This window comes from Miniopterus schreibersii (genome assembly GCF_964146895.1).
Source record: "Miniopterus schreibersii genome assembly, chromosome: 1".
Lineage (NCBI taxonomy): Eukaryota > Metazoa > Chordata > Mammalia > Chiroptera > Miniopteridae > Miniopterus > Miniopterus schreibersii.
Window position 1 is genome coordinate 63,020,204 of NC_138101.1, and position 24,939 is coordinate 63,045,142.

The 24,939-nt window shown below is 37.5% G+C and overlaps 1 protein-coding gene across 3 annotated transcripts in view; it reads right to left on the reverse strand.

The window, feature by feature from the left end:
* The window catches only part of MANBA (mannosidase beta), a 116,109-nt gene that overhangs the window by 52,763 nt on the left and 38,407 nt on the right, over positions 1-24,939 (reverse strand). For all 3 annotated transcript variants that reach the window (XR_013997459.1, XR_013997460.1, XM_081116971.1), the window contains exons 8-12: positions 17,364-17,515; positions 15,897-16,014; positions 14,600-14,686; positions 10,871-11,038; positions 2-220 (exon numbers count right to left, since the gene is read on the reverse strand). Coding sequence is in view for 1 of the 3 variants with exons in the window: in XM_081116971.1 (XP_080973097.1) it covers positions 2-220; positions 10,871-11,038; positions 14,600-14,686; positions 15,897-16,014; positions 17,364-17,515 (744 nt within the window). In the remaining 2 variants the exon portion in view is untranslated. The remainder of the gene's footprint in view (position 1; positions 221-10,870; positions 11,039-14,599; positions 14,687-15,896; positions 16,015-17,363; positions 17,516-24,939) is intronic.

Below are 24,939 nucleotides of genomic sequence, written 5' to 3' on the forward strand. Positions count from 1 at the left end.
CCTTTTCTAATGTAGTGAAGGAAGGCCAGGACTGATATCCATATTCAGATGCAAATCGAGCTTTTGGGAAAATTTTCCAATCCCAGCAATCACTGAGGTAGTCATAAAAATGTACATCACCAAAATGATTGTCATACGGGTAGGAAGAGAGCCAGCCTTCTGCAATGGATTCGTCCCCATTTGTAGGACTGGATGTGATAAAAGGACGAGTCTTGTCTCCCTGAGTCCAGAAACAAAATGGTTTCAAAGATAAAGTACAGACAACTTATTTCTTCAAAAATACTATCACGATCCGGAAATGCCAAGTAGCCAACAGAAAAAATAATAGAACCATTCGCCTTCCTCCACATTAAACAACCACCAGCACCTCCCTGCTGTCACCAGTCCTTTCCATCCTTTCATAACAAACAGCTCCCTTATTCCTCACAGCAGCTGCTCCTAATCTTGTTCAATCATGTCTTGCAGCGACCTTACCTTCTACCACGGTGAGTAATGTACAGTCCAGTGCAGAATACCTCACCTTGGCACTGCTGACATTTGGGGCCTGATAATTTTTTGTTTTGTGTGTATGTTGAGCATTGGGGTGTCCTATGCATTCTAGGATGTTTAGTAGCATTCCTGGCCTCTACCCACGAGGTGCCAGTAGTAACTCCCATCCCGGCCCCCAAAAATTATCAAATGTCCCCTTGTCCCTTGGGGACAGAATCGCCTCCACTTGAGAAACACCAGTCTAGAGGCTATGGAGTCAGATAGACCTAAGTTTAAATCCCAAATCAAAACCTTATTGTTTTTGGACGGGTGTAAGCCTCAGTTACCTTATCTGTAAAATGGGGATAACAGTACCTCCTTCATAGGGCTATCGTAAGTGGTAAGGAACTTATGTGTAGAAGAGGTGGCTAAGTGTCCACCGAAATTCATGTTCCCATTTCCATAATCTATAGTTGCCCTTAGTAAGTGGTTTCCTCAGCTCTCTGTACCTCTGGGGCCAGGAGCCTGGGAGATGGCAGGACTAGAAGATGGAAGGAGACTATGTCTCTGAAAGGAGGAGAGCTGCTTGTCGATCAGGAGCAGACATTTTGTAGATTTAGTGAGTAAGAAACTTTTATTACGTGAACCAGTGTAACTCTGTGGTTTATCTGCTATAGCAGCCAACGTATCCGTACTTAATGTAGTGCCCAGCACACAGGTAAAACTAAATGTTTTAGTTATCATCTGAAGAGATGAACTCACTTCCTATTGCACTGAGAAGAATCGTTCATTTAGTGAGTATGTGCCAAGTGTTCATTGTGTGTCAGGCATTTTGCAGCACTGAAAAAACAGAGAAAACCTGTGATGTTGTCCAGTATTAATACATCAAATCTCTGGAGCCCTGGCTCTGCGCCAGGCATGCAGCTCCTTCTATGTACGGGAGGCTCCGCAGGGAACAAAACAGACATCTGGCTGACCTCTTAAAAGAGTAGATTGAAATCTGGTGGTGAAACCAGATGCTGAACAAGTGTGGAAAGGGTGATGAGTGTTTTGAAGGAAAAATACAGGGCTCTTTGGAAATATAAAACTTATTATAGAAGACCAGTGAGGCCTCCCAGAGAAATAGATCAGAAAATAGCTTTCTCCATTAGGTTTCACTTTTTTGGTAGATCCATCCATTTTTTCTTGTTTCTCTTCTGTCATAGAAAACCAAACAAACAAACAAAAACCTACTTCTTTTATTTGCCAGACTCTGTCTGTATTCTGATCATCTTTTTATTTTACTCTAGAACTGCAGCCAATAAATTATCCTTCACTCAAAAAAAAATCTGTCTACTGCCCTGTTCCCTCAGCCTAAAGACTCCTCTCACCCTGATGAAGAAATCCCTTTGTCCCCTGCAGTCTAGCAGATTTCTTTACCACCCACTCACTCCTCAGCCCCTGACATTAAGTTCTGATCATTCCACTTCACTAAAATTATTTTCGGTTTTGTTTGTTTTTTTCAAAAACTACCCATTGTCTTCTACTTGCCAAATAAAGCAAAAATCCCACATTCCTCCCTCTTTGGTGTGCAGTAAATGACCTACAGGGTGTCCCCCCCCCACCCCAAAATGTATATACACTTTAACAGTTGATAGCTCAATTTTGAAAATAAAATGTATTTTAATAAACACTGCCTTTATAATTATTCAAAGTGTGTGTATACATTTTGGGGAGACACCCTATATTTACCACCCATTATTTCTGAAGTTCTCTCAACTCCAGGGGCTCCTTCACTACATGGTTCTCCCAGATCTTTTCGATTCTTCCTTCCCCAGCGCCCCTCTCCGTCTCAGATAGATGGAGCTCTCTCTTCAGCCTCTCTTAGTCTGTATCCTCTCCCAAGGTACCCCCTCTCACTAATGTTCAGATTACTCCCAGACTACTTCACCTCCACACTCCACTCCCAATAACCAGCTCCACACTTCCCACTGGCTTGTCCTGCCACCATCTGAAATCCAACCTTTCAAAGCAGAATTCCTTACTTTTATTCACAAACTTATTTGACTGTGCTTCCGACCTTCACTAAGGGTACCCAAGTAAGAGCCAACTTCAATTTCTCCCTCTCTCTCTTTTACCTCCCACATTCAGTCACTCTGAATTCAAATATTTTTTCTATCACTCCACTTTTTCCATCATTTCCAGCCCCACTCTACTACCTATAACCAATATAACCTGAACAATTAATTTTTGTAACCCTCCAATGCCTTCACCTCTCAAATAAAGATTATATTACTTACATTCCAGGGTAGTTGTAAAAGTTAAATTAAAAATTCTATAAAGCACTTATGCCATTACTATCTAATAATAATATGAATTATAATAAATATAATGATCATAATTAATATATCAATATCTGACATCCATTATTCTCAATAACTTGAAATTCCTAGTTTTTATAACTGGTTTCCTCACCTAGAATCTCTCACCTCCTTAACTCTTTGCTAGTAAAGGTACCTTCCAGAATGGATCAGATGAAGTTCCTCCCCTCCCTCAAATGTCCAATAGCTTCCTCCTGTCAACCAAATAAAGTCCAACTCCACAACATTCAAAGTCCCTTTAAGACTTGTTTCCAAGCCGCCTATTCCATCTTTGACTTTCCAACACCAAATCAGGAGTCCCTTGCTTCAAGTGCTGGGCACTGCTTGCTGCTTCCTACATACTTTCACAAACTTTGACCTTTATGGCCTAAAACACTTACCTACTGAATAATTCTTTGCCTCAAATTCTACTCCACCTTTAAGGCTTGGTTTGAATGTCACCTTTTACTTAAAAGCCTTCCTAGATCCTTCCATTTAAAAAGAATGGTTCTTCCCACCATTCTGGAACTGCCTATTTCATAGCACTTCTTTCACCCTACCCAGTATATCTTCCCGTGCTTCCCCTGAGAGCAGACTGTAAGCCCCAGGAGAAAAACAGTTTCCCCACAGCACTGCAAATGCTCCTACTGATAGGTACACAGCAGATGTTGGTTGAATTTAAAACGTTAAAATGCATGGTAAGATTGTAGGTGCTCTTACATTTTAAACAATATTCTGTTATAATGGCTTTGAAATAAAATTGGAGGTCAATCAATTGGCCTTAATCAACCAAGCTTGATTGATTTCCCTCCATTTCTTTGGATTCTTGAACAATTTGCTAAGATGAGCTAGTCAGTAAAATTACTAATGAGTCTCTCCCTAAAAATATTCACCCCTAATGATGCAGCACTATGATTTCTTTCCATTTTTGTATCATCTCCCCTTGAGGCCTGATTTTTAGTCTTTCTCACAGATGACCACTTTCTAAGAGGTCATGACCTTAAATGTTTATTCAGACCAAGAGATACCATAACATAAACCAAAAAAATGTCTTTTTCTTTTCATTTATCTTTATTGTTCAAAGTATTACAAATGTCCCCCTTTTTCCCCATTGATCCCCCTACCCCCCACCCACTCCTCTCCCAAGACTTCACCACACTATTATCTGTGTCCATGGGTTATGCATATATGCATATAAAATCTTTGGTTAATCTCTCCCCACCCACACCCACCCCCTGCCTTCCCTCTGAGATTCGTCTGTTTCACGCTTCTATGTTTCTGGATCTATTTTGATCGTCAGTTTATTCTGTTCATTAGATTACACATATGAGTGAGATCATGTGATACTTGTCTTTCTCTGACTGGCTTATTTCACTTAGCATAATACTCTCCAGGTCCCTCCATGCTGTCTCAAACGGTGAGAGATCCTTCTTTTTTACATCTGCATAGTATTCCATGGTATAAATGCACGACAGCATTTTATCCATTTATCTACTGATGGGCACTTGGGCTGTTTCCAGATCTTAGCTATTGTAAATTGTATTGCTATGAACACAGGGGTGCAGAAATTCTGATTAGTGTTTTGGCTTTGTTAAGATATATCCTAGAAGTGATATCACTGGGTCAAATGGCAGGTCAGTTTTTAATTTTTTGAGGAACCTCCATACTGTTTTCCAAAGTGGATACGCCAGTCTGAATTCCCGCCAGCAGTGTACTAGGGTTCCCTTTTCTCCACATCTTCACCAGCATTTGTTTGTTGATTTGTTGATGGTAGCCATTCTTACAGGTGTGAAATGATACCTAATTGTGGTTTTAATTTGCATCTTTCCGATGATTAGCAATGTTGACCATTTTTTCATATGTCTCTTTGTCACCTGTATGTCCTCTTTGGAGAGGTGTCTATTCTGGTCCTTTGCTCATTTTTTAACTGAATTGTTTGTCTTTTGTTGAGTGGTATGAGTTCTTTATATATTTTGGAAATTAACCCCTTATCAGATGTATCATTGACAAATATGTTCTTCCATACAAATGGTTTCCCTTTGCAATTTGATGCTGGTTTCTTTGGCTGTGCAGAAGCTTTTTATCTTGATGTAATCTCATTTGTTTATTTTTTCCTTTGTTTCTCTTGCTCTAGGCATTGTATGAGTGAAAATTCTGCTATGTGAGATGTCTGATATTTTGTGGCCTACGTTTTCTTCTAGGATTTTTATGGTTTCACATCTTACACTTAAGACTTTTATCCATTTTGAGTTTGTTCTTGTGTAAGGTGATGGTCTAGTTTCATTTTTTTGCATGTACTTGTCCATTTATCCCAACACCATTTATTGAAAAGACTGTCTTTACTCCATTGTATGTTCTTGCCTCCTTTGTCAAATATTAATTGAACATAATAGCTTGGGTCAATTTCTGGATTCTCTGTTCTGTTCCATTGATATATATATGCCTGTTCTTGTGCCAGTAACAGGTTGTTTTAATTACAGTGGCTTTGTAGTATAGCTTGATATCCAGTACTATGATCCCTCCAACTTTGTTCTTCTTTCTCAAGATGGCTGTGGCTATTCAAGGTCTTTTTTGGTTCCATGTAAATTTTTGTAGTATTTGTTCTAGATCTGTGAAATATGCTGTTGGTATTTTAATAGGGACTGCATTGAATCTATAGATTGCTTTGGGTAGTATGGATATTTTAATGATATTAATTCTACCAATCCATGAACACAGTATATTCTTCCACTTGTTTATATCTTCTTCTATCTCTTTTTTCAATGTTCTAGTGTTCTGAGTACAGATCTTTTACCTCCTTGTTAAGTTGAGAATGGCTATTTTTTAAAAGCATGATGTACAATAAGAAACTAATTATTACAATTAATGTGTGGATAGATCCATTCATGGTCCTTTTTCTTAAATGCCTTATGCTTTCATAGAAATAACAACAGTAATGATTACATAGACTTAATCTTGCCCATCTTCAAAGAAATTGGCAAACATCCATTATTGCTCAGATAATCATTTTAAAATATATAGATCACTTATGAAAAAGGCATCACATTCCCACTTCAAATATGGAGATGCAGTGGCACCATAGAAGCTAATTTTTTTTAATCCTCACCTGAGGATATTTTTTCCATTGCTTTCTCAGAGAGAGTGGAAGGGGAGGAGAGAGAGAGAGAGAGAAAGAAAGAGACATCAATGTGAGAGAGACACATTGAGTGGTTGCCTCCCATTCACACCCCAACTGGGGGCCGAGCCTGCAACCCAGTACGTGCCCTTGGCTGGAATCAAACCCAGCCCCCTTCGGTCCACAGACTGACTCTAACCACTGAGCCAAACTCATTAGGATGAAGCTAATTTTTTAAGTTCAAGAATGTAATGTTAACATTAGAGATTAAGGTTTGTAACTATCTGAAGACCCAGCTTGTTTAGTAAAACCAACAAAGAATGATAATGCTGACTAGCATTAATTAAAAGTCTACTATGTGCCAGAATCCAGTAATGCACCTTCCATTCATTATCTCACTTAATCCACATAACAACTCTTAAGAATTAGCCCCTATTGTTTTATAGATAAGAAAGTAGAGATTAAGTAACTTGCCCAAGATTACACAGACATTTACTGGCCCAGTAAGGACTTGGAGTCATGACCACTTAATAATTAAGCTATGAAATGAAAATCCTCAGATATGAAAATCCATTTCTTAAATCCATCAGATATGAAAAATACTAATACTGTGATTTAAAAGACTATAAAATAAATGTTCTATAAATATTAATTAAAGCTTAAACTACCACATTTTGTGAATAGAAAAATTCTTCATGACATATGACTTAGCATGTCAGATAAGCTAAAAATTTAAACCTATTTTTTCAGATATTCTCACTGAAGTTTCTTCACATAAATAGAATAGTGCCATCAGCTGGGCAAATTTGGGCAAAATCACACAGTATTCTTTTAAATATATCCCATTTCAAATGCTTCAGGATATAGCCAAATACTTAAAACATCTAATTACCAATTAAAATTGTAAATACAATCAGATCATTACATCACGTGTTAAACATTAAAGTCTTTAAAAGTTAATTTTTTAAAAAGTATACCTTTATTGATTTCAGAGAGAGGAAAGGAGAGGGAGAGAGAGAGAGATAGAAACATCAATGATGAGAGAGTCATTGATCAACTATCTAACCCGCAACCCAGGCATGTGCCCTGAACGGGAATCAAACCCCGATTGCCTGGATCCTAGGTCGACGCCCAACCGCTGAGCCAAAAAGTTAAATTTTTGAAGACATTACTTCAAAACAAACAAAAATGCTGCTTCCTTCCAGAAAAAAAAAAAAAAAAGAAGCCATTTGTATTAACATATGTTTGCCTGTAGTAAATACAATATGCTATGCCTATGAAACAAAGAGTGGTGCAAAGAGAACCACCCTAAGTGGAGTTGGGAACCAGCTCTTTCCTCTATATTTGCCCCTTATATCACATGCCAACACATTCATATGTTATATATAGCAAATTCTACTTTAGCACTTACTTACAAAATTTTTTAAATATTTTTTCTGCTTCAATTACAATTGATATACAGTATTATATTAGTTTCAGATGTACCACACAGTGATTAGATATTTATATAACTTATGAAGTGATCACTCAAATAAGTCAAATACCCATCTGACACCATAGTAGTTATTATAATATTATTGACTGTATTCCCTACGTTGTACTTTACATACCCATGGCTGTTTTTATAACTGGAAATTTGCATATCTTAATCCCTTCCCCTTTTTATTCATCTCCTCAACCCCCTCCCATCTAGCAACCATCGAAATCTTCTCTGTATTGATGAGTCTGGTTTTTTTGTTTGTTTATTTATTTTGTATTTTAGATGCCACATATAAGTAAAATGACATATTTGTCTTTCTCTGTCTGACTTACTTCACTTAGCATGATACCCTCTAGGACCATCCAATTTGTCACAAATAGCAAGATTTTACTCTTTTTATGGATGAGTAATATTCCATTGTACATACATACCACATCTTCTTTATTTATTTGTCTATCAATGGACACTTAGGTTGCTTCCATATCTTGGCTATTGTAAATAATGCTGCATTAAACATAGGGGTGTATTGTATTTTTTATTTAGCGTTTTGAGTTTCTTTGGATAAATACCCAGAAATGGGATTACTGGATCTTTCTTTGTCTCTTGTTAAATTAGCCTTTGTTTTTTGTTTTTTAATTAATTTATTATTTTTTGAAAATATGTCTTTATTGGTTTCAGAGAGAGGAAGGGAGAGGGAGAAAGAGAGATAGAAGCATCAATGATGACAGAGTCATTGATCGGCTGCTTTCTGCACACCATCTACTGGGGATCAAGCCTGAAACCCAGGCATGTTCCCTGACCAGAAATCAAACCACAATCTCCTGGATCATAAGTCGATGCTCAACCACTGGGCCACGCCAGCTGGGCTATAGATTTTGCTTTAAAGTCTATTTTTTCTGATGTACGTATTGCTACCTCAGCATCTGTCTTATTTGCATTTGCATGAAATATCTTTTTCCATCCCTTTACTTTCAGTCTGTGTGTCTTTCCATCTGAAGTGGGTAGACAGCATATATGTGAGTCTTATTTTCTTATCTATTCAGCCACCCTATGTTTTTGATTGAAGCACTTAATCCATTTACATTTAAAGTAATTATTGATAGGTATGTAGTTATTGCCATTTTATTATTCATATTTTGATCTTTTTTCTTCTTCTTCTTCTTAACAAAGACCTTTTAACAATTCATGTAACACTGGTTTGGTGGTAATAAACTCCTTTAGCTTTTTCTTGTCTGGGACACTCTTTATCTGTCCTTTGACTATAAATGATAGCTTTGCTAGGTAGAGTGATCTTGGTTATAGGTACTTGCTTTTCAATACTTAGAATATGTCATGCCAATCTTTTCTGACCTGCAAAGTTTCTGTTGAGAAATCAGCTAACAGTCTTATGGGAGCTCCCTTGTAGGTAACTAATTGCTTTTTTCTTGCTGCTTTTAAGATTCCCTCTTTGTCTTTAACCTCTGCCATTTTAATTATGATGTGTCTTGGTGTGGGACTCTTTGGGTTCACCTTGTTTGAGATGTGCTTCCTGGATTTGTGTCTTTTTCCTTTGCCAGGTTAGGAAAGTTTTCTGTCATTATTTCTTCAAATAGGTTTACACACCCTTGCTCTCTGTCTTTCCTTCTGGTATCCCTATGATGTAAATGTTAGTACACTTCATGTTCACCCAGAGGCCCCTTAAACTATTTTTTTTAATTCATTTTTCTTTTTGCTCTTCTGATTGATTGCTTTCTGCTACCTTATCTTCCAAATCTCTGATTCGATCTTCTGCTTCATCTAATGTGTTGATTCCCTCAAATGTATTTTTTATTTCAGCTGTTTTATTCTTAAGTTCTGACTGTTTCTTTTTTATGTTTTCTATCTCTATTTTTATGGTTCCTATCTCTTTGTTAAAGTTCTCACTGAGATTGTCCACTCTTCCCCTAAGTTCATTGAGCATCCTTATAACCAGTGTTTTAAAGTCTGCATCTGGTAGATTGTCTCCATTTTATTTAGTTCTTTCTTTGGTGATTTCTCCTTTTCTTTCATTTGGGGTATGTTTCTTTGTGTCCTCATTTTAGCTGTCTCACTGTATTTGTTTCTGTGCATTAGGTATATCTGCTACATCTCCTGGTTTTGATAGAGTGGCCTTATGTAGTAGGTATCTTGTGGGGCCCAGTGGTACAGTCTCCCTGGTCACCTAATCCAGGTGTTTCAGGGATGTCCCTTGTGTGGGTTGTGTGTGCTCTCCAGTTGTAGTTAAGCCTTGATTTATGTTGGTATGTAAATGGGAAGAATAGATTCTCAGTCTATTGGTTGTGAGAAATGGCTGTGATTACAGAGGAGGAACTATTGTGCAGGGGCTGACTTCACGAACTAGAATTTGCTTTAGCTAGACTATCATGACTACTGAATCTGCCCTTTGGGTGTGTCATTTGTAGAGGTGGGTGGGTGGTGTTCTGGTGTGGTCTGAAGCTGGTCATAGGTATGTTGATTTGGGGCCTCTTAGGAGTGACTCTGGTGCAGGTCAAGGTCAGCCACTGCCTGTGCCCAGCCTGGGTCCACCTTGTATGAGCCAAGTGATCTACAAGTGGTTGCCACCTGTGCTAGGCATGGAGCCACCTGGGAAAGGCTAAGCTTCTAACTGAGGCCAGCTGCCACTAGTGCTGGACCTGGAGCCATTTAGCCAAAGGTACAGGGCACCCCAAGGTCAGTAGCTGCAAAGGGTTTGTGAACCTTTTAGAGATTTTAGGAAAGTCCGCATCACAAGCTGAGACTGGCTGTTTGTATGGAAAAGCTGCTGGAAGAGGCTTACTGAATATAAATGTTATGAGGCCCAACATCCATTCTCCTATTACCACAGCACCTACTCTCTTTGTGAGCCTCATCTACTTTACTCAATTTTTAAAAACAAATTTGGCTCCTCTAAGTATTTGAGTTTACAATTCTTCCCAGAGATCAATTTCACTTATGAATGTGAATTTTTTTAATTCTAATTAAAATATTAGCAAATTAAGTCTGGCATAAAGTAAAAGAAGAAAGCATTTTAACTATATAAAGCTTATACTAAGACCAGGTTATCATTAGGAAATTAATTCACAGAATTCACTATCTTAATACATTTTAAAAAAAGAAAAGTAACAAAGTGGCATACCAATACATCATTTAATATACAGATTTGCAACAACTGGGGATCCATGGTTGGACTCCAAAGTGTCTGTGACTGCAATTGTAAGCACAGTATCAGTGTATGTGTGGGAGTCCCACTGATATATTAATTCTTAAAGAAGTCCAAAACCCATGAATCCTTTCACAGGCTGCAGTATTGCAATGGACTTCTCTGCTTTAAAATGATTTTGTTGAAGGTTGCCCTGAAATAAAGGGCATAAAAATACACTATACCAATATTCAAACTGATCCATTTTTAAATTTAAAGGTTCTTAAATTTAAAGGTTCTTAAATTCAACTGCATTAAAAACCATTACTTACTTCCAAGACGATCTCTCGAATGTTTTTCACATACAGTTCCACATAGTCTTTCTTGTAGGTAGGCAGGTCTACGGCGTCTATGCTGTACCAGTTCATCATCAGCGCCGCTTCATTTTCATTATTCCCACTCCATACGATGATGGAAGGATGCGATTTCAGTCTCCTGACCTAAAATTTAAGAAAACATAAAAAAATTTTCAAATGTTCAACATAAAAAAAACCTCAGAGCTATAATATTCATAAAATGATAACCACTGAATTTCTGCATATAAATTTTTATGTGTCAGAAAACTCATTAGAAAATGACTAATAACTTTACCTGTGGGAATACATTTTAAGAAATCTCTGAGATTCTTTTTATCTAGGTTTTCTAAGCACTGATAAGATAGGGCTCCTCTTCTCTGCTATATAAAAACTAAAGAAAACATAATCCCTTTTATAATACAAGAAAAATAAATCAACTTCATCATTATCTGACTCGCCACAATAAAGTTCTAAGAAATACGGGATACAGGAGACATTACATTACATCACAGGGTTAGTTGTCTCAAGAGCAAGATGGAGCTTTGTGTGAAGAAACAAATGAGGCAAAACAAACACTTTGGCTGAAAGAGGTATCAAGGTTCCCACACAGTCTCCACCAAGGTCAAAACCCATAAGGACTAGAGAGGGTTTTACAAAGCAAATGAGTACCAGAGGTACTCTGGAAGTTAAAGACAAGTACTTGGAATATGCTAAAGAAAAAAAAAGATTAGGGCATCAAGAGGATGTCTCCTGAAAAAAGTATCGTCATGTACTAAGAAATCAACAAGGCTGAGTAAGTTACTGAATCTATCTAAAACCCTGCCAGCCTTAAGAATTGAGGTTTGCATGACCTGGGCTCACTGTGGCCCGACTCTATGTAAAGTGCAAAGATCTAGTTCTTCTGACACACTGGGAGATATACCCCAATAGAAGACGGCAAGTAAACCTTTGAGGACAACAGAGGGAGAAAGAGAAAGAATTTCTTTTTTTTTTAAATATATCTTTATCGATTTCAGAGAGAGGAAAGGAGAGGGAGAGAGAGATAGAAACATCAATGACGAGAAAGTCATTGATCAAGCCCGCAACCCGGGCATGTGCCCTGACCAGGAATCAAACCCTGATCGCCTAGATCCTAGGTCAAAGCTCAACCGCTGAGTCACGCCCCGCCGGGCAAGAGAAAGAATTTTGAGAGAAATTCTTGTGCAACATGTTTTAGCAATATAACCTCATTCGTATTTACCGCTTCTCTTTCACTGTAATGGATGATTACAGTGATGGATCCCAGTTGATGTTTCCACTGTGGTCTCCATTCAAGATGCTAAGTAATTCATACATGATATAGAGATGCATTAAGGGTGTATTAAAGAGCTACACCTCTTTTTAAAAAATTAACATCCTGCCCGGCTGGCATGGCTCAGCAGTTAAGCATCAACCTACGATACAGGAGATCAAGGTTCGATCCCTGGTCAGGGCACATGCCCGGGGTTGCAGGATCGATCCCCGGTGAGGGCCATGAAGGAGGCAGCCTATTAATGACTCTCTCATCATTGGTGTTTCTATCTCTCTCTCTGCCTCTCCCTTCCTCTCTCTGAAATCAATAAAGATATAGTTAAAAAATAAATAAAAAATTAACATCCTGTTGTTTTCTAAACCAGCCTTCTAAACAGCATTTCCTTTATTTGCTTCTACATATGCCCAGGTAAGTGAGGGCTGCTACCAGTAGTGACTGGCATGTTTGTGGTACTGATAAAAGTACAAATACAAACACCGAAGGCCCAAAAAGCTTCAGTGACTCTGTGACACCCTTCAAATTGGCCTAGAATTTCATGGTAAGCTTCACTTTAAAATGTTCACAAACTGCATAGAAAGTTCTCCTCTTTAATAATACATAAAAGAATTGAAGGCACACAGATATCATATTTTAGTTATCTATATGAAATAAAAGTAAAGATAAAACTGAAATGTTTGTGTCCTGGCCAGGGGGCTCAGTTGGTTGGAGTGTCATCCGGTACACCAAAAGGTTGCAGGTTTGATTCCTGGTCAGGGCACATACCTAAGTTGAGGGTTCAAGCCCCAGTGGAGGTGCATATGGGAGGCAACCAATCAATGTTTCTCTCTTACACTGATGTTTCTCTCTCTCTTCCCCACTTCCTCTCTCTCTAAAAAAAATCAATGAAAAACATATCCTCCGGTAAAGATTAAAAAAAAACCTGAACTATTTACAACCTACATAACTATAATTAAAACTTTTAAAGTTATTCATTTATTCATCCATCTATCTACCTTGTGAATAATCCAGCCGGGGAGTGGAAAAAAGGGGAACAAGTTCTGGCCTCAGGGAGATTGCAACTTTACAGAGGAGACAAAACCTGAACAAGGAATTCAAAGTGTGATGTGTGTCACAAAGGGCAAATGACCTCATCTAGATTTGCAGATTTAGGAAGGCTTTTCTCAGAGGAAGCCATTTGCACGGTAAGAGGGGCCAGAAGAGAATGAGTGAAGTGGTCCACAAGGGAAGGTGATGGGATGGTGCTCCGGGGCATACAGCAAGGGGGAGATGGTACTTGATGCGGCGGAAAGGCAGGCAGAGACAGGATAGTGCCTGCTGCAGATCTTTCACTTTATCCGGAGGGCTTTGAGCAAGGGATAATTCAATTTGTATTTTTTAAACCTTTTTAAAAAAATGAAACACAAATAAAGAAAAAGAAATTATGGCATGGTGAATTACTATAAGTCAACCCAGTCTGTAACTACCACCCACACACCAAGAAAAAAAATTTTACCAACCACCCAAGAAGCCCTCACAGGCCCCTTCCCAATCACAGTCCCTTCCTCCTTTCAAAATAACTGCTATCTTGAGTGTTACAGTAACCACTTCCTTGCATTTCTCTAGGTTTCCCATGCAAATACACCACCACTAGAGGTATTTTAACACACTTGATGGGTTTCAATCCACTGACATTCTTATCCTTATTGAACTTCAAATTGTCCCACTCTGGTTTGGTCAGAGTCTCATCAAAGTTCTTTTGGCATATCTTTGATAGCTTCCTTGTTATCTGTGTGTCAAAATATTCCATAATAATCTAGTATATTTCCTGTCCCAGACCTGAAATCAGCCACTTTTCTAAGAAGCCCTTCTTTTAATGGGAATATTATTTTAATATAAGGATGCTCAATATTACTAGGTTGTTCATTGTTTCTGGGCCTTTTCAATGGGTGGAGCTCGGATATAACCACTTCCTTGCATTTACAGATCTGCAAATATAAACATAAGTCTGTATATGTGGAATGCAAAAGAAATCAAGGAGTTAAGAATCACTTTAAATATTTGACCTGAGAAATTCAGACTGGCATTGCCAATATTGAAAACTGCAGGAAAAGCAAGTTCAGGGAAGGTAATATAAGTTTGGTTTGGGCATGTTACATTTGGGATACCTATTAAGCCTCCAATTAGAGACACCGAGCAGGTAGCTGGATGTAAGAACCAGGAATTCAGCAGAGAAGCCAGGGCCAGGGATAAATCTGAGAGTCATAAAGTGATAAAGCCATGAGACTGGGTGGAATCATCTAAAAAGACAATTACCTGACTGTGATTTTTCATGAGATTTAGTAAAGAGAACAACAAAAAGAAATGTGGAGAAGTTTAACAAAAGGCAAAACTAAAACATAAGCCTTTTCCTTCTTCTTGGAAAGGTGATAGCGTACCTGGTAAGCAACTTCTGTTTTCACGGAATCCACGAAGTCCCGATCAGTTGGATAAAGGGCACAGGCAAACATGAAATCCTGCCATACCTAACAAATCAAATAAAAGGCAACGATGCCCAGTCACAAATTTTATCACAAAGAAAGAAATTCTTCGCTCTCAACTGTGCGGATTCCCCTTTACGCAGATGAAAAATCAAGTTTGCCCGATGAGTGTGGTCATTTGAGCACCACTATGTGCGAGGTCCTGGGACAGGCACGCAGGGACCCCATGACTCTCCAGAACTGCACATAAACTATAGGGAAACCTGAGAAGTGAAAATGTTAAGTAGGCAGGAAAGAAAGAGAGGAAATAGTGGGTGTGTTGAGGGGGATATAAAATTCGAAATGAAGCTTCCCCCCTCCAGCCCCTCCTCACTCCTAATTCACTCTAATTGTCACTGGGAATTTGGTATTGCGAGATGGACCAGGCTGTTAGAAACATACGTTGTTTATCATGGCCAAAAAAATGACTACATGGATATTTTAGTACTGATGCCACATAAGCTCATTCCTAAGGAGGCTGTCATGATACAGTGGTTAAGAGCACAGCCCCAATCCAGTGGGCCTGAGTCAGAACCTTGATTCCACCACTGAGTGAGTGTGGGCGAGTTATTCAACTTCTGCACATGTCGGTTTCCTAATATATAAAATGGGGATATAGAACAATAACCACCCCCTAGAATGGGCATGAAGTTGAAATAAAATATAGAGCAGAGCACTGAGAACAAGGCCTCACACTCAATAAATATTACATCATCATGACCATCAGCATTATCAATATTATTATAATTACTACTCTTCTATGGAGAGCTTTATATTTTAGAACTGTAATACTAGAACTAAAAATATATTTCCTTTGTGTAACCCTCACTAACACAAAACATTTGAGAGTGCTTAATAACAATATTAAGCACACCTTTACTTTAATTTTATTATTTTTCTTCTCTCCCAGGGCTTATTAGTAGTCCTTAAAGTTTTTAAATATCTTATTTTCTTTCTTATGCATACTCTCAAATCACAAAGAAAATGTAGATATATACTTAGATATAACTACTATAGAGAATGTCGATTACTTAAAAATAAATAATTATGATACACGCTATCAACTATGGCTCTGGGCTCTTAAGATGCCATTTAGTCTTTTGCAAAAAATGGAACATCATTCCTGACTCTGAACAAAGAAGGAATTCGCAATACCACCCTCTCAGAACACAGAAAAAGTAACATATCAAGAAATAAAATGCCGCCGACCACTCACCATTATTCCTAGCTCGTCGCAGAGTTCATAGAATTTATCACGCTCATAAATACCTCCTCCCCACACCCGAAGAGCATTCATGTTAGCGTCCACAGCAGATTGCAAAAGGAGTGATAACCTATAGAGAAGTTTGAAAAACAAACACTAATTTCAAAATTTGAGGATGTTAAAAAAAAGATTTAAAAAACACATTGTGGTTGATAAACACATCTAAAAATCTCTGTTAGAAAAACGCATTTCAAAATTATGATGGTTTGGATATAATGCTAAATGAAGTAAGACAAAATTATATACACATTAACTAACACCACATAAACAAACCTAGAAAAATTACTGGTGATACTATTTCTGCTTTCTCAATTTCTCAGTGTTATTGTACTATTTCTAAAAATGAATTTTTGTCTTAAAGTTATTCCTGTAGAAAAATACGGTTGTAAACCTTGGAAAGTATGTGCTAATGTTATGTAACCATTTCAAACTATAAGACAAAAATCAAAGTTTGAATATTAGGACCAAGCTAGCTTACTCTTATCTCCTTTTTTTACAATTCCTCCAGTCCAGTAGTTCTTTCTCTAGGAAATTTCTGTTTTTCCAATTCCTATTCACATTATCCTCAGGAAAGTCTAGAAATTTATAGTCCCTTTGAGACCATGTACCCTCCATCTCCAGAGCAGTGCCCAGAAAGGAACGAAAAAGACCAATGACAGGCTGGCCAGGGACCCAGAGCGTCGCGGTCTCGGCAAAAGAGCCCGTGGGCAGGTTTACTAATTGGTCAGCAGGGCTGAACAGCTGCCAGCAAAACCAGCCAGGAGAGGAGCATTAAAAGGAAGAGAGACAGCTAATTATCTCTGCCTATGTCTGAAGACTAATTTCATTTTAATATGAAATTCAAAACAATATACACATTTTAAAGTAAAAGGAAATTACTGCAAGTTTGGGCAAAATTAGAGTTTAGTTACCAACCACATCTACTTTCTAAACACCAAATAATATACCACAATGCATATTTATACATTTGTAAATAAGTTAATGGGGTTTATTTTCACTTCACAAGGTTTATCCTCACGATCACAAAGACAGTAGTTTACAAACCCAATCAAAAAATATTTCTTTCTTATATTGTTCTATTCTCAAAGTTTCAGAAAAATATTTTAAATTTTTTCCTAGATCTAGAATTTTAAAGATTTTTTTAGTTCCTTTTAAGATAAAAGTAAAGGAATATGTAAATATCTTAGCATGAAGAGGCAAATATAGTTTTTTTCATTTTTTAAAAGCATGAACAAAAATATCTAAGGTGCCTTTCGAAAAACCCAAATTTAATCATCTCTTTTTTTAAAAAAAATTCTAGAATTCTATATTGCCCCTCAGTTCCTTCCACTGGAAATAAAGAAAGTAAGACTGAGTAACTCTTAAGCTTTGTGGCTCTGTTAATAAAAGAGAAATAAGAAAAGAAAGATGGTAACTTACAAGTCAGAGGTTACTCGCTCCTGGAACGCATCTGCTGGGATCCAGTTAGACCCTTTCAGAAATATGGGAAATCCATTAATTTTGAAGTAGAAACTCAGACCAGGAGACTTTTCTATGGGCTCTTGTATCAGTTCCACTGTCCTAAAATAAACCTATTATGAACAGAATTAAATACAAAAAATCAGATTAAAAGCATAAGCAAAAGAGATTTTAAAAAGAAAGGAAAGCAAACTTTAGAACAATTTACATGAGCACAACTTAATGTTAATTTCGTATTTGCTATGAAGCACTTAGTGTGGAAATTCACATTTCAGAAAATACATATAAATTGTTGCCAAATTTTGTTTTCTCTTTTAAAAAAATATAGAAGGTATTAAAAATGGAAATATATTATAGTCTTCCTCATGAAATAGGCATTTGTAATTATGACAAAAGAAATGTATTTGAAGATAACATTTCAAAATTAAAACAAAAACTGATACTCATTTCAGAAAATTGGGGGGTGGGGGTGGGAATTGCCACCAGTTAAATGAACACATTGTTGATTGAAAAACACATTCTCATTTCAGGGTTGTTAAAATATGCCAAAATGTGCACTTTAGAATGAAAGAAATATAGCACAAGGTGTTTCATAATTTAACAGCACATTACTGTAAAATCACTTTGTTTAATAGGCAATTTAATTCTAGCTAATTATCACATTAAACTCAATGTGTGAGAGAGCTCTGGTATGGGACTGGAGATGTAAGCATTGTTCCAATTAGAAGATAGGATAGGAAAGGAGCATACATTCCAGTATCATCATTGTTTCATGAGAGGAAGCTGAGACCTTTGTCCCTGTGAAAGTCTAGCCTGGTTTTCCCACAGTTAAGCATGAGCAGCCAGGGTAGAGCTCATTGATGTTCTTATCCAAGTCTTCATTCTTTCCAGCCATAAACTGGACCAAGGAATGAGGAACATGGTTCCACACCAATAAAGGCTAGCTTGAACCAAGATTATGCATTTCTCCTCTAATTAAAAAAATTAAATAAAAGAATTAATCAGCCCAGCCGGGCGTGGCTCAGCGGTTGAGCATCAACCTAGGATCCAGGAGATCGGGGTTCGATTCCCAGTCAGGGCACATGCCCGAGTTTCAGGCTCTATCCCCAGTTGGGAGCGTGCAGGAGGCAGCTGATCAATGACGACTCTCTCATCATTGATGTTTCTATCTCTCTCTCACTCTCCCTTCCTCACTCTAAAATCAATAAAGATATTTTTTTTTAAATAATTAATTAATTTGTTACATTTAATAAAAGTGCCCACCATTCTTCCATTTTCCTACCTTTGTCCTTATTAATATGACATGACCAAACATATCAAAGTTCATTTTATGAGAAGACACAGAATAAGGCCTAGATGAGGAGGATGTTGACATGGAATTACCACACCTGCTTTAGGGTTGCAAAATGTAAAAAGTGTACAGTGATTTTCAGAGGTAACTTTTAAAACACCTTGAAGGTGGACTCAAACATCTAGAACAGCGATTCTTTAAGTGTAGCCAGGGGAACACAGAGGATCCCTAGGAACCTCTCAAGGGGGTCCTTGAGTTCAAAACTATTTTCATAGTAAAGCTAAAACATTTGCCTTTTTCACTTTCCCCCTTTTGAGTGTACAGTGGAATCTCCCAGAAGCTACATGATGTGTGATGACATCATCGTTCTGACAGCTAATAGAATGTGTGCTTCTGGTATATTCTGGTGTGTTCTAGTTCCACAGAAGAGGTTTAGCATATGAAGAGGTGTGTTCTCAGAATTTAACTCAGTACTTCTACTGTGTTCTTACTAGCTGTCTCTGTTTATTCCTACTATAATCTCTGTAACTTCATTATTGTTCAATAAATTCTTATTTAGAATCTCAAAGTTTTCCTTGCAACCTACGCAGAAACACAAAAAGTCGAGGTATCTTTTAACTTGTTTCACAATAATATTTTTAAATTTTCAAATAAAAACAAATTTCAATATTAATTAAAATTCATTTTAAAGTTTAATACATTTTATCTCATTCTAAAAGAAATTTTTAAATATACTTTTTCCTAATTTAAGGATGAACTGTTGTCTTAAAATGGGGTTATAAGACTAACATTTTCAACCTACAGCCATACTGTCTACATCTAAAAATGCTGAGATAAAGCCAAATTGACATATCAGAGAATCTTCTGAATATGATTTTATAAAATGAAATGTTTCAACATTTGGAACTCTCAAGACATCAACATTTTTCAAATAACCAATGCATTATATTACAATATCACACATGGAAAAAAGATCCATTACGGGTGCAAGATACACAAATCGAATTTAATGTAACAGATTAAAAAGAGTTCATTGAAATGGCTTCAGATTCCACATTGCAATTAGTCTTTAAAAAAAAAACACTTAAGTTCTAGTGCAGTACCAAAGAATAGCCACAAAAAAGTCAAGCAGTTTGATGGACCTAGAGAGTATTATGCTAAGCAAAATAAGCCAGTCAGAGAAAGACGAGTATCACATGATCTCACTCATATGTGGAATCTAATGAACAAAATAACCTGATAAACAAAATAGATCCAGAGTTATAGAAGCATGGAACAGACTAACAAATCTCAGAGGGAAGGGTGGGGGTGGGGAAGTGGGGGAAGAGGAGAAATTAATGAAAGAATTTATATGCATATATGCATAACCCATGGAAACAGACAAAAGTGTGCAGAAGGCGAGAGGGGGGAGGAGCAGGGGGCAGATGCCAGATGGAGGGGATGAATGGGGGGGGGGAGGGGAAGGGGACATCTGTAATACTTTCAACAATAAAGATAAATTTTTTTAAAAAGTCAAACAGTTTGGAAAAGGTGACTCCTCTCCTCTCCAACTACATATCTGTGTCAAGTTAGATTTTCTTCATGTGTTTCAAATGAAACCATAATGCAAATTGAATGCAGAAGCAGATGAGAATCCAGATGTCTTCTATTAAGCAAGACATTAAAGAGATTTGCAAACATGTTAAACAATGTCATTATCCTCATTAAATTTTTTATTTTGTAAATGTATTTATTTATATAAAATAACTCATAGAGTAACATGTGATGGGTATATTACTATGATTTGAAATGAATAAATATTTAATTCTCAGTTTTAATATGTACCCACATAAACAAAATCAGTTGAGTCCAAAAAATGTTGAGAATCACTAATCTAGAAAATAGAAATTAATCAATTTCTTCATTAATGCTACACATAGTAATAACAATAAAACACATCTTCCAGCATGATTTTTCTTTTCTGTGCAAATATTCTCCTGAAAAGACACCTATTTCTATCTCCTAACTCCTGCAATAGCAATTATATAACCCAGGCCAAAGTAAACCCTAAACCACCTGACAGTGTCTCAAAGGAGAGGCAGTAATTACCAGCCACCTCTCCCTCCGGGTAATCTTTGACAGGTTAAAGGCTGTTGGGTCTATGATTAGTATCAGTAATTCTCCATGTCCCTGGGCAGTCTTGATAGGTAACATAAAGGCCTTGCTCTACAACAGGTATTTTACTTCAAAGAAAATGATGGGCTCTCAAAGAGGATTTTTGAAAAGACCCTCGAGTAACACATATTTACATCCAGACTGAATATATTGTCTTTTACAACAGCAAAAGTATTTTAAACAGCCCAATAAAGAAAATTACAGTCTAAAAGGAAATAAAGGTGTAAATATCTGAGAACCTAAATACGTAAGTCAAGCAGTTTAAATTTTTCTATAGTTGAAGGTTCTATTAGCAATTCACTAGATGAGTTTTTTTTATTAGCTTCATGATTTCATTTTCAAAATAGAAGGATTAACTTAAAAAGTACAGAACAGCTGAATGGATTCCTAGACCAGAGTTAGGAGTTCCTTAACTAAAGGGCTTAAGAGGTGTGTGACTGATAAGTCACAAATTTTTTCTCCATGCAGACCAAACAGATGATGATGTAATGAATCTTGGATTCACAAAGTGAGTATTACTTCTACATTGCTTGTAATCAACTACTTAAAGCTGCCATAAAATTACTAGATTTTCAAGAGTAATTTTTTTTCTTTAAAAAAACAAAAAAAAACACAAACCATCTATTCTTAAACACTGGCAAAATGTTACCTGAAATATTTTTCAAATAATTTTCATGGGTTTGGAAAATGCACCTTCTAAAATCATTTCACATCTAGTACCATGCATTTTTAAAGACAACCAAACACCACAGTTCTGTCTGCTCTGAAAGCGCTCTAGCAGGCAGAAATACTGCACAAACAGCCCTCCTCAAACAGGCCTGTCCAGAATGACGTGAAAGAGACTCTCTGTAGTGCCCTAGATTTGCAGCTAGTGCAGAGTTTACATCAGCATCGTTACCTGGTATTTTTGTAGCCAGATGTATATTTAGTGTATCTCACACGACAGAGGATCACTTTTTAACATGCCCTCTTCTATATGACAAAAGTAATTTTACTATTGTGAAATGAGTAATAATAATGACCAGAAAAAAGATGCAGACACTGCTCTGGCTGGGTGGTTCAACCTAGGTTGTGGGTTCGATCCCCAGTCAGGGCAAGTACGAGGCAACCAATCGATGTTTCTCTCCCTTCCTCTCTCTCTAAAATCAAGAAAAAAAATAAGAAAAAAAGATGCAGACACTAAAAGCTTTCTTCTGTTTAACTTTATTTGAATTATCACGCCACTTTTAAGTAAAATAAATATTAGAGTATAAGAAAGGAAAAAGTAATGGATTCCTACATTTGATTAATGTATTTTTGAAAAAAGAAAACAGCATATCTACATATTAGTTTACTATAGTAATGAATAATTATTTTCCATTTTGACCCTTAACTTCTAAAAAAGTCAAGGCTCTGGTCCTTGTAGCTCAGTTGGCTGGGCGTCGTCCCATGCACCAAAAGGTTGCCGGCTCCATTCCCAGTCAGGGCACATGCCCAGGTCTCAGGCTCAACCCCAGGAGTGAGGGTGGGGGGCCATGCAGGAGGCAGCCAATGGAGGTTTCACTTTCACATTAATGTTTCTCTCCCCCCCCTTCTCCAAAAAAAAAAAAAAAAAAAATCAATTAAATAATCTTTAAATAAATAAATAACTCAAGAACTTTGTCAAAATTGATCTTTGCATGTATACGTTCTATAAAGAAGATAGCTAAATTTGCCCATTTATTGTAGCACAGTCAATGGAAAACCTTTTTATTAATTTTGATTTAGAAATGTTCTTTAAAATGAAGCCAAAAATATACAAATATTTTGGGAAAGTATTAGACATAAAGGTAAGTTTTGCAGAGATTCGTAAAAATCTCAGTTCACGTTAAAATCCAAAAGAATGCAGTAATATCCATGCCTTTGTTTCTTTGAGATCCATTCAAACTGCTTACAAATGCCTCTAGGGCAGAAACTTTTCCACTTCTTAATTATTTCTTCTGAAAAATCAGGGGGGAAAATGGCTGTGTGATAGTGAACAAGATGATCCACCGCATTAGAACAAGTGTCCCGCTCTTGGTGGAGATGACTGGGGTATTGAACATTGCAGTTTTGATTTCTCTGGGCAATGTGAGATCAGCATTTCTTGTGTTTCTCCTGGCACTCTGCTTCAAAAGTTGATTCTTTTTTTCTACGTAAATGACCATTTCTTTACATTTTGTTGTTGCACAGTAAATAGACTAAACCAAAATTTCTGTGCACTTATCTTCAAAGAGTTTTAAAGCTTGGTATTTCACTGTGCAGTACCTTTTTAAGGCAGATTCCAGCTATTTGCAAATATGTTTGTATCTGATTAACCTCATCTAAAATTCTACACAAGGAAAAATTTAATTCAGAAGAGAAAAACTGTACTAGCACAGGACAAAACCTGAGCTGATTCACATGTCCACATTTTCTTTGGATCACACAGTACTTCAAAGTTGAGATCAACTTTTCATAATTTAGCTTTACTGTACCCTAGTTTCATAATGAGCATTCCATTTTGTCTAGGAAAGACTTTCTGTACTTTTATAAAATTATGAGATGAGATTAAAAAGAATGAAAAATATTTTTCCATAGGTCCAGAAACTGTGACACGTGAAGAAATATTTCCAAAACAGCAAATTCCATAAGGTTCAAAGAATAATTTCCAGGAGGCAGAAATAAAATTTGGGATTAATGTCCGATTTTTATATGGACCCCCTGTGAATAGACAATACATGCAGCACTCTGATAATGCTGACCACAACACAAGCCATTTGTTTCAAGATATCTTCTGTGAGTTCAGCAGCAGTCCTTCCAGAAATATAAGACTGACTATCACCTTCTATATGGACATATCTATTAACTTACACATTTGATCTCTGTATGAAGCATCTGGAGTGCTATTAAAAAGAATTCCAGGAAGGTCCAAGAAGGAGGCAGAGTAGGTAGAAATCACACTCACCTCCTCCCAGAACAAAACTGGAATTACAACTAAGTTATAGAACAATCAACCTGAATAACCAACTGAAGAGTAGCTGAAAAGAAGTTTTATAACCAAGGATTTACAGAAGAAGCCACATCAAGACTGCAAGATTGGTAGGAAGGACAGAGACACGAAAAGGTCGAGGCAGACTAAGGGGTGTCAGAGATAAGCTGAGAAAAACTGAGTTGTGTGTCATTGAAGCAAGAACCATTATTTCACTGTGTGCCCAACTGGCACCACTATTCTTATGCAAAGCCCTGCCTCCACACACCCAAATCTTAATCTGTTTTAGCTTGATGAACTCTACAGGACTCACTTTGACCACTCCCTGAGACCCTGCCCCACCACAAAAGTCCACAGGCCCAGGTAGGTGGCCGCTGGCCTTGGTGAACCATGAGACTTTTGCTGAGTGGCCTCAGACCCAGCATTGGTATCAAGCTAGAATCTGTACCAACCTGGTGAGAACCACTTGCTCCTTCCTGGCAACTCACTGCAAAACTACTTCACTCAACTCATGTATTGCCAGAGGATCTTTCACTGACTGAGCCTAATAGGAAGCTGGCTGGTGAAGGCAGACCTCAAAGATCCTGTTGGCCTTTTACTGACCTGTGCCAGGCTTGGTATTGGTGGAAGTTGGCCTCAGTACACAAGTTGGCCCTCCCACATGCAACCAGGCCCAGCAGAGGCAGCCACCAACTATGGATCACTTTGTAGCTCCTAACAGGTAACCCAGGGCCAGTCAAAGGCACCATCTGACATTGATCTGCAAAAGAGTCCCTCCCAAGAAGCCCAAAACCAATACACTCAGAGGTGGACTTCACACCACATCAGAGCATGACTCAATTAACTCCACAAGTGGCACACCCAAAGGGAGATCATGGCAGATACCAGAACTGTTGGGACAAATTCAACTTCATGGGGTCAATCCCTGAAAAGCAGCTCATACAATGTGGTCAAGGTCAATTCACACAGCCAGCCAGTCAGAAGGTCAACCCCATCCACAATGGACCAACAGCAATCAAGACACAATTACAGCAGGAGGGCTCACAATAATCTACACAAGGGACATTCCTGTAGCACCTAGCTCAGGTGACCAAGGAGACAGCACCACTGAGCCCCACAGGACC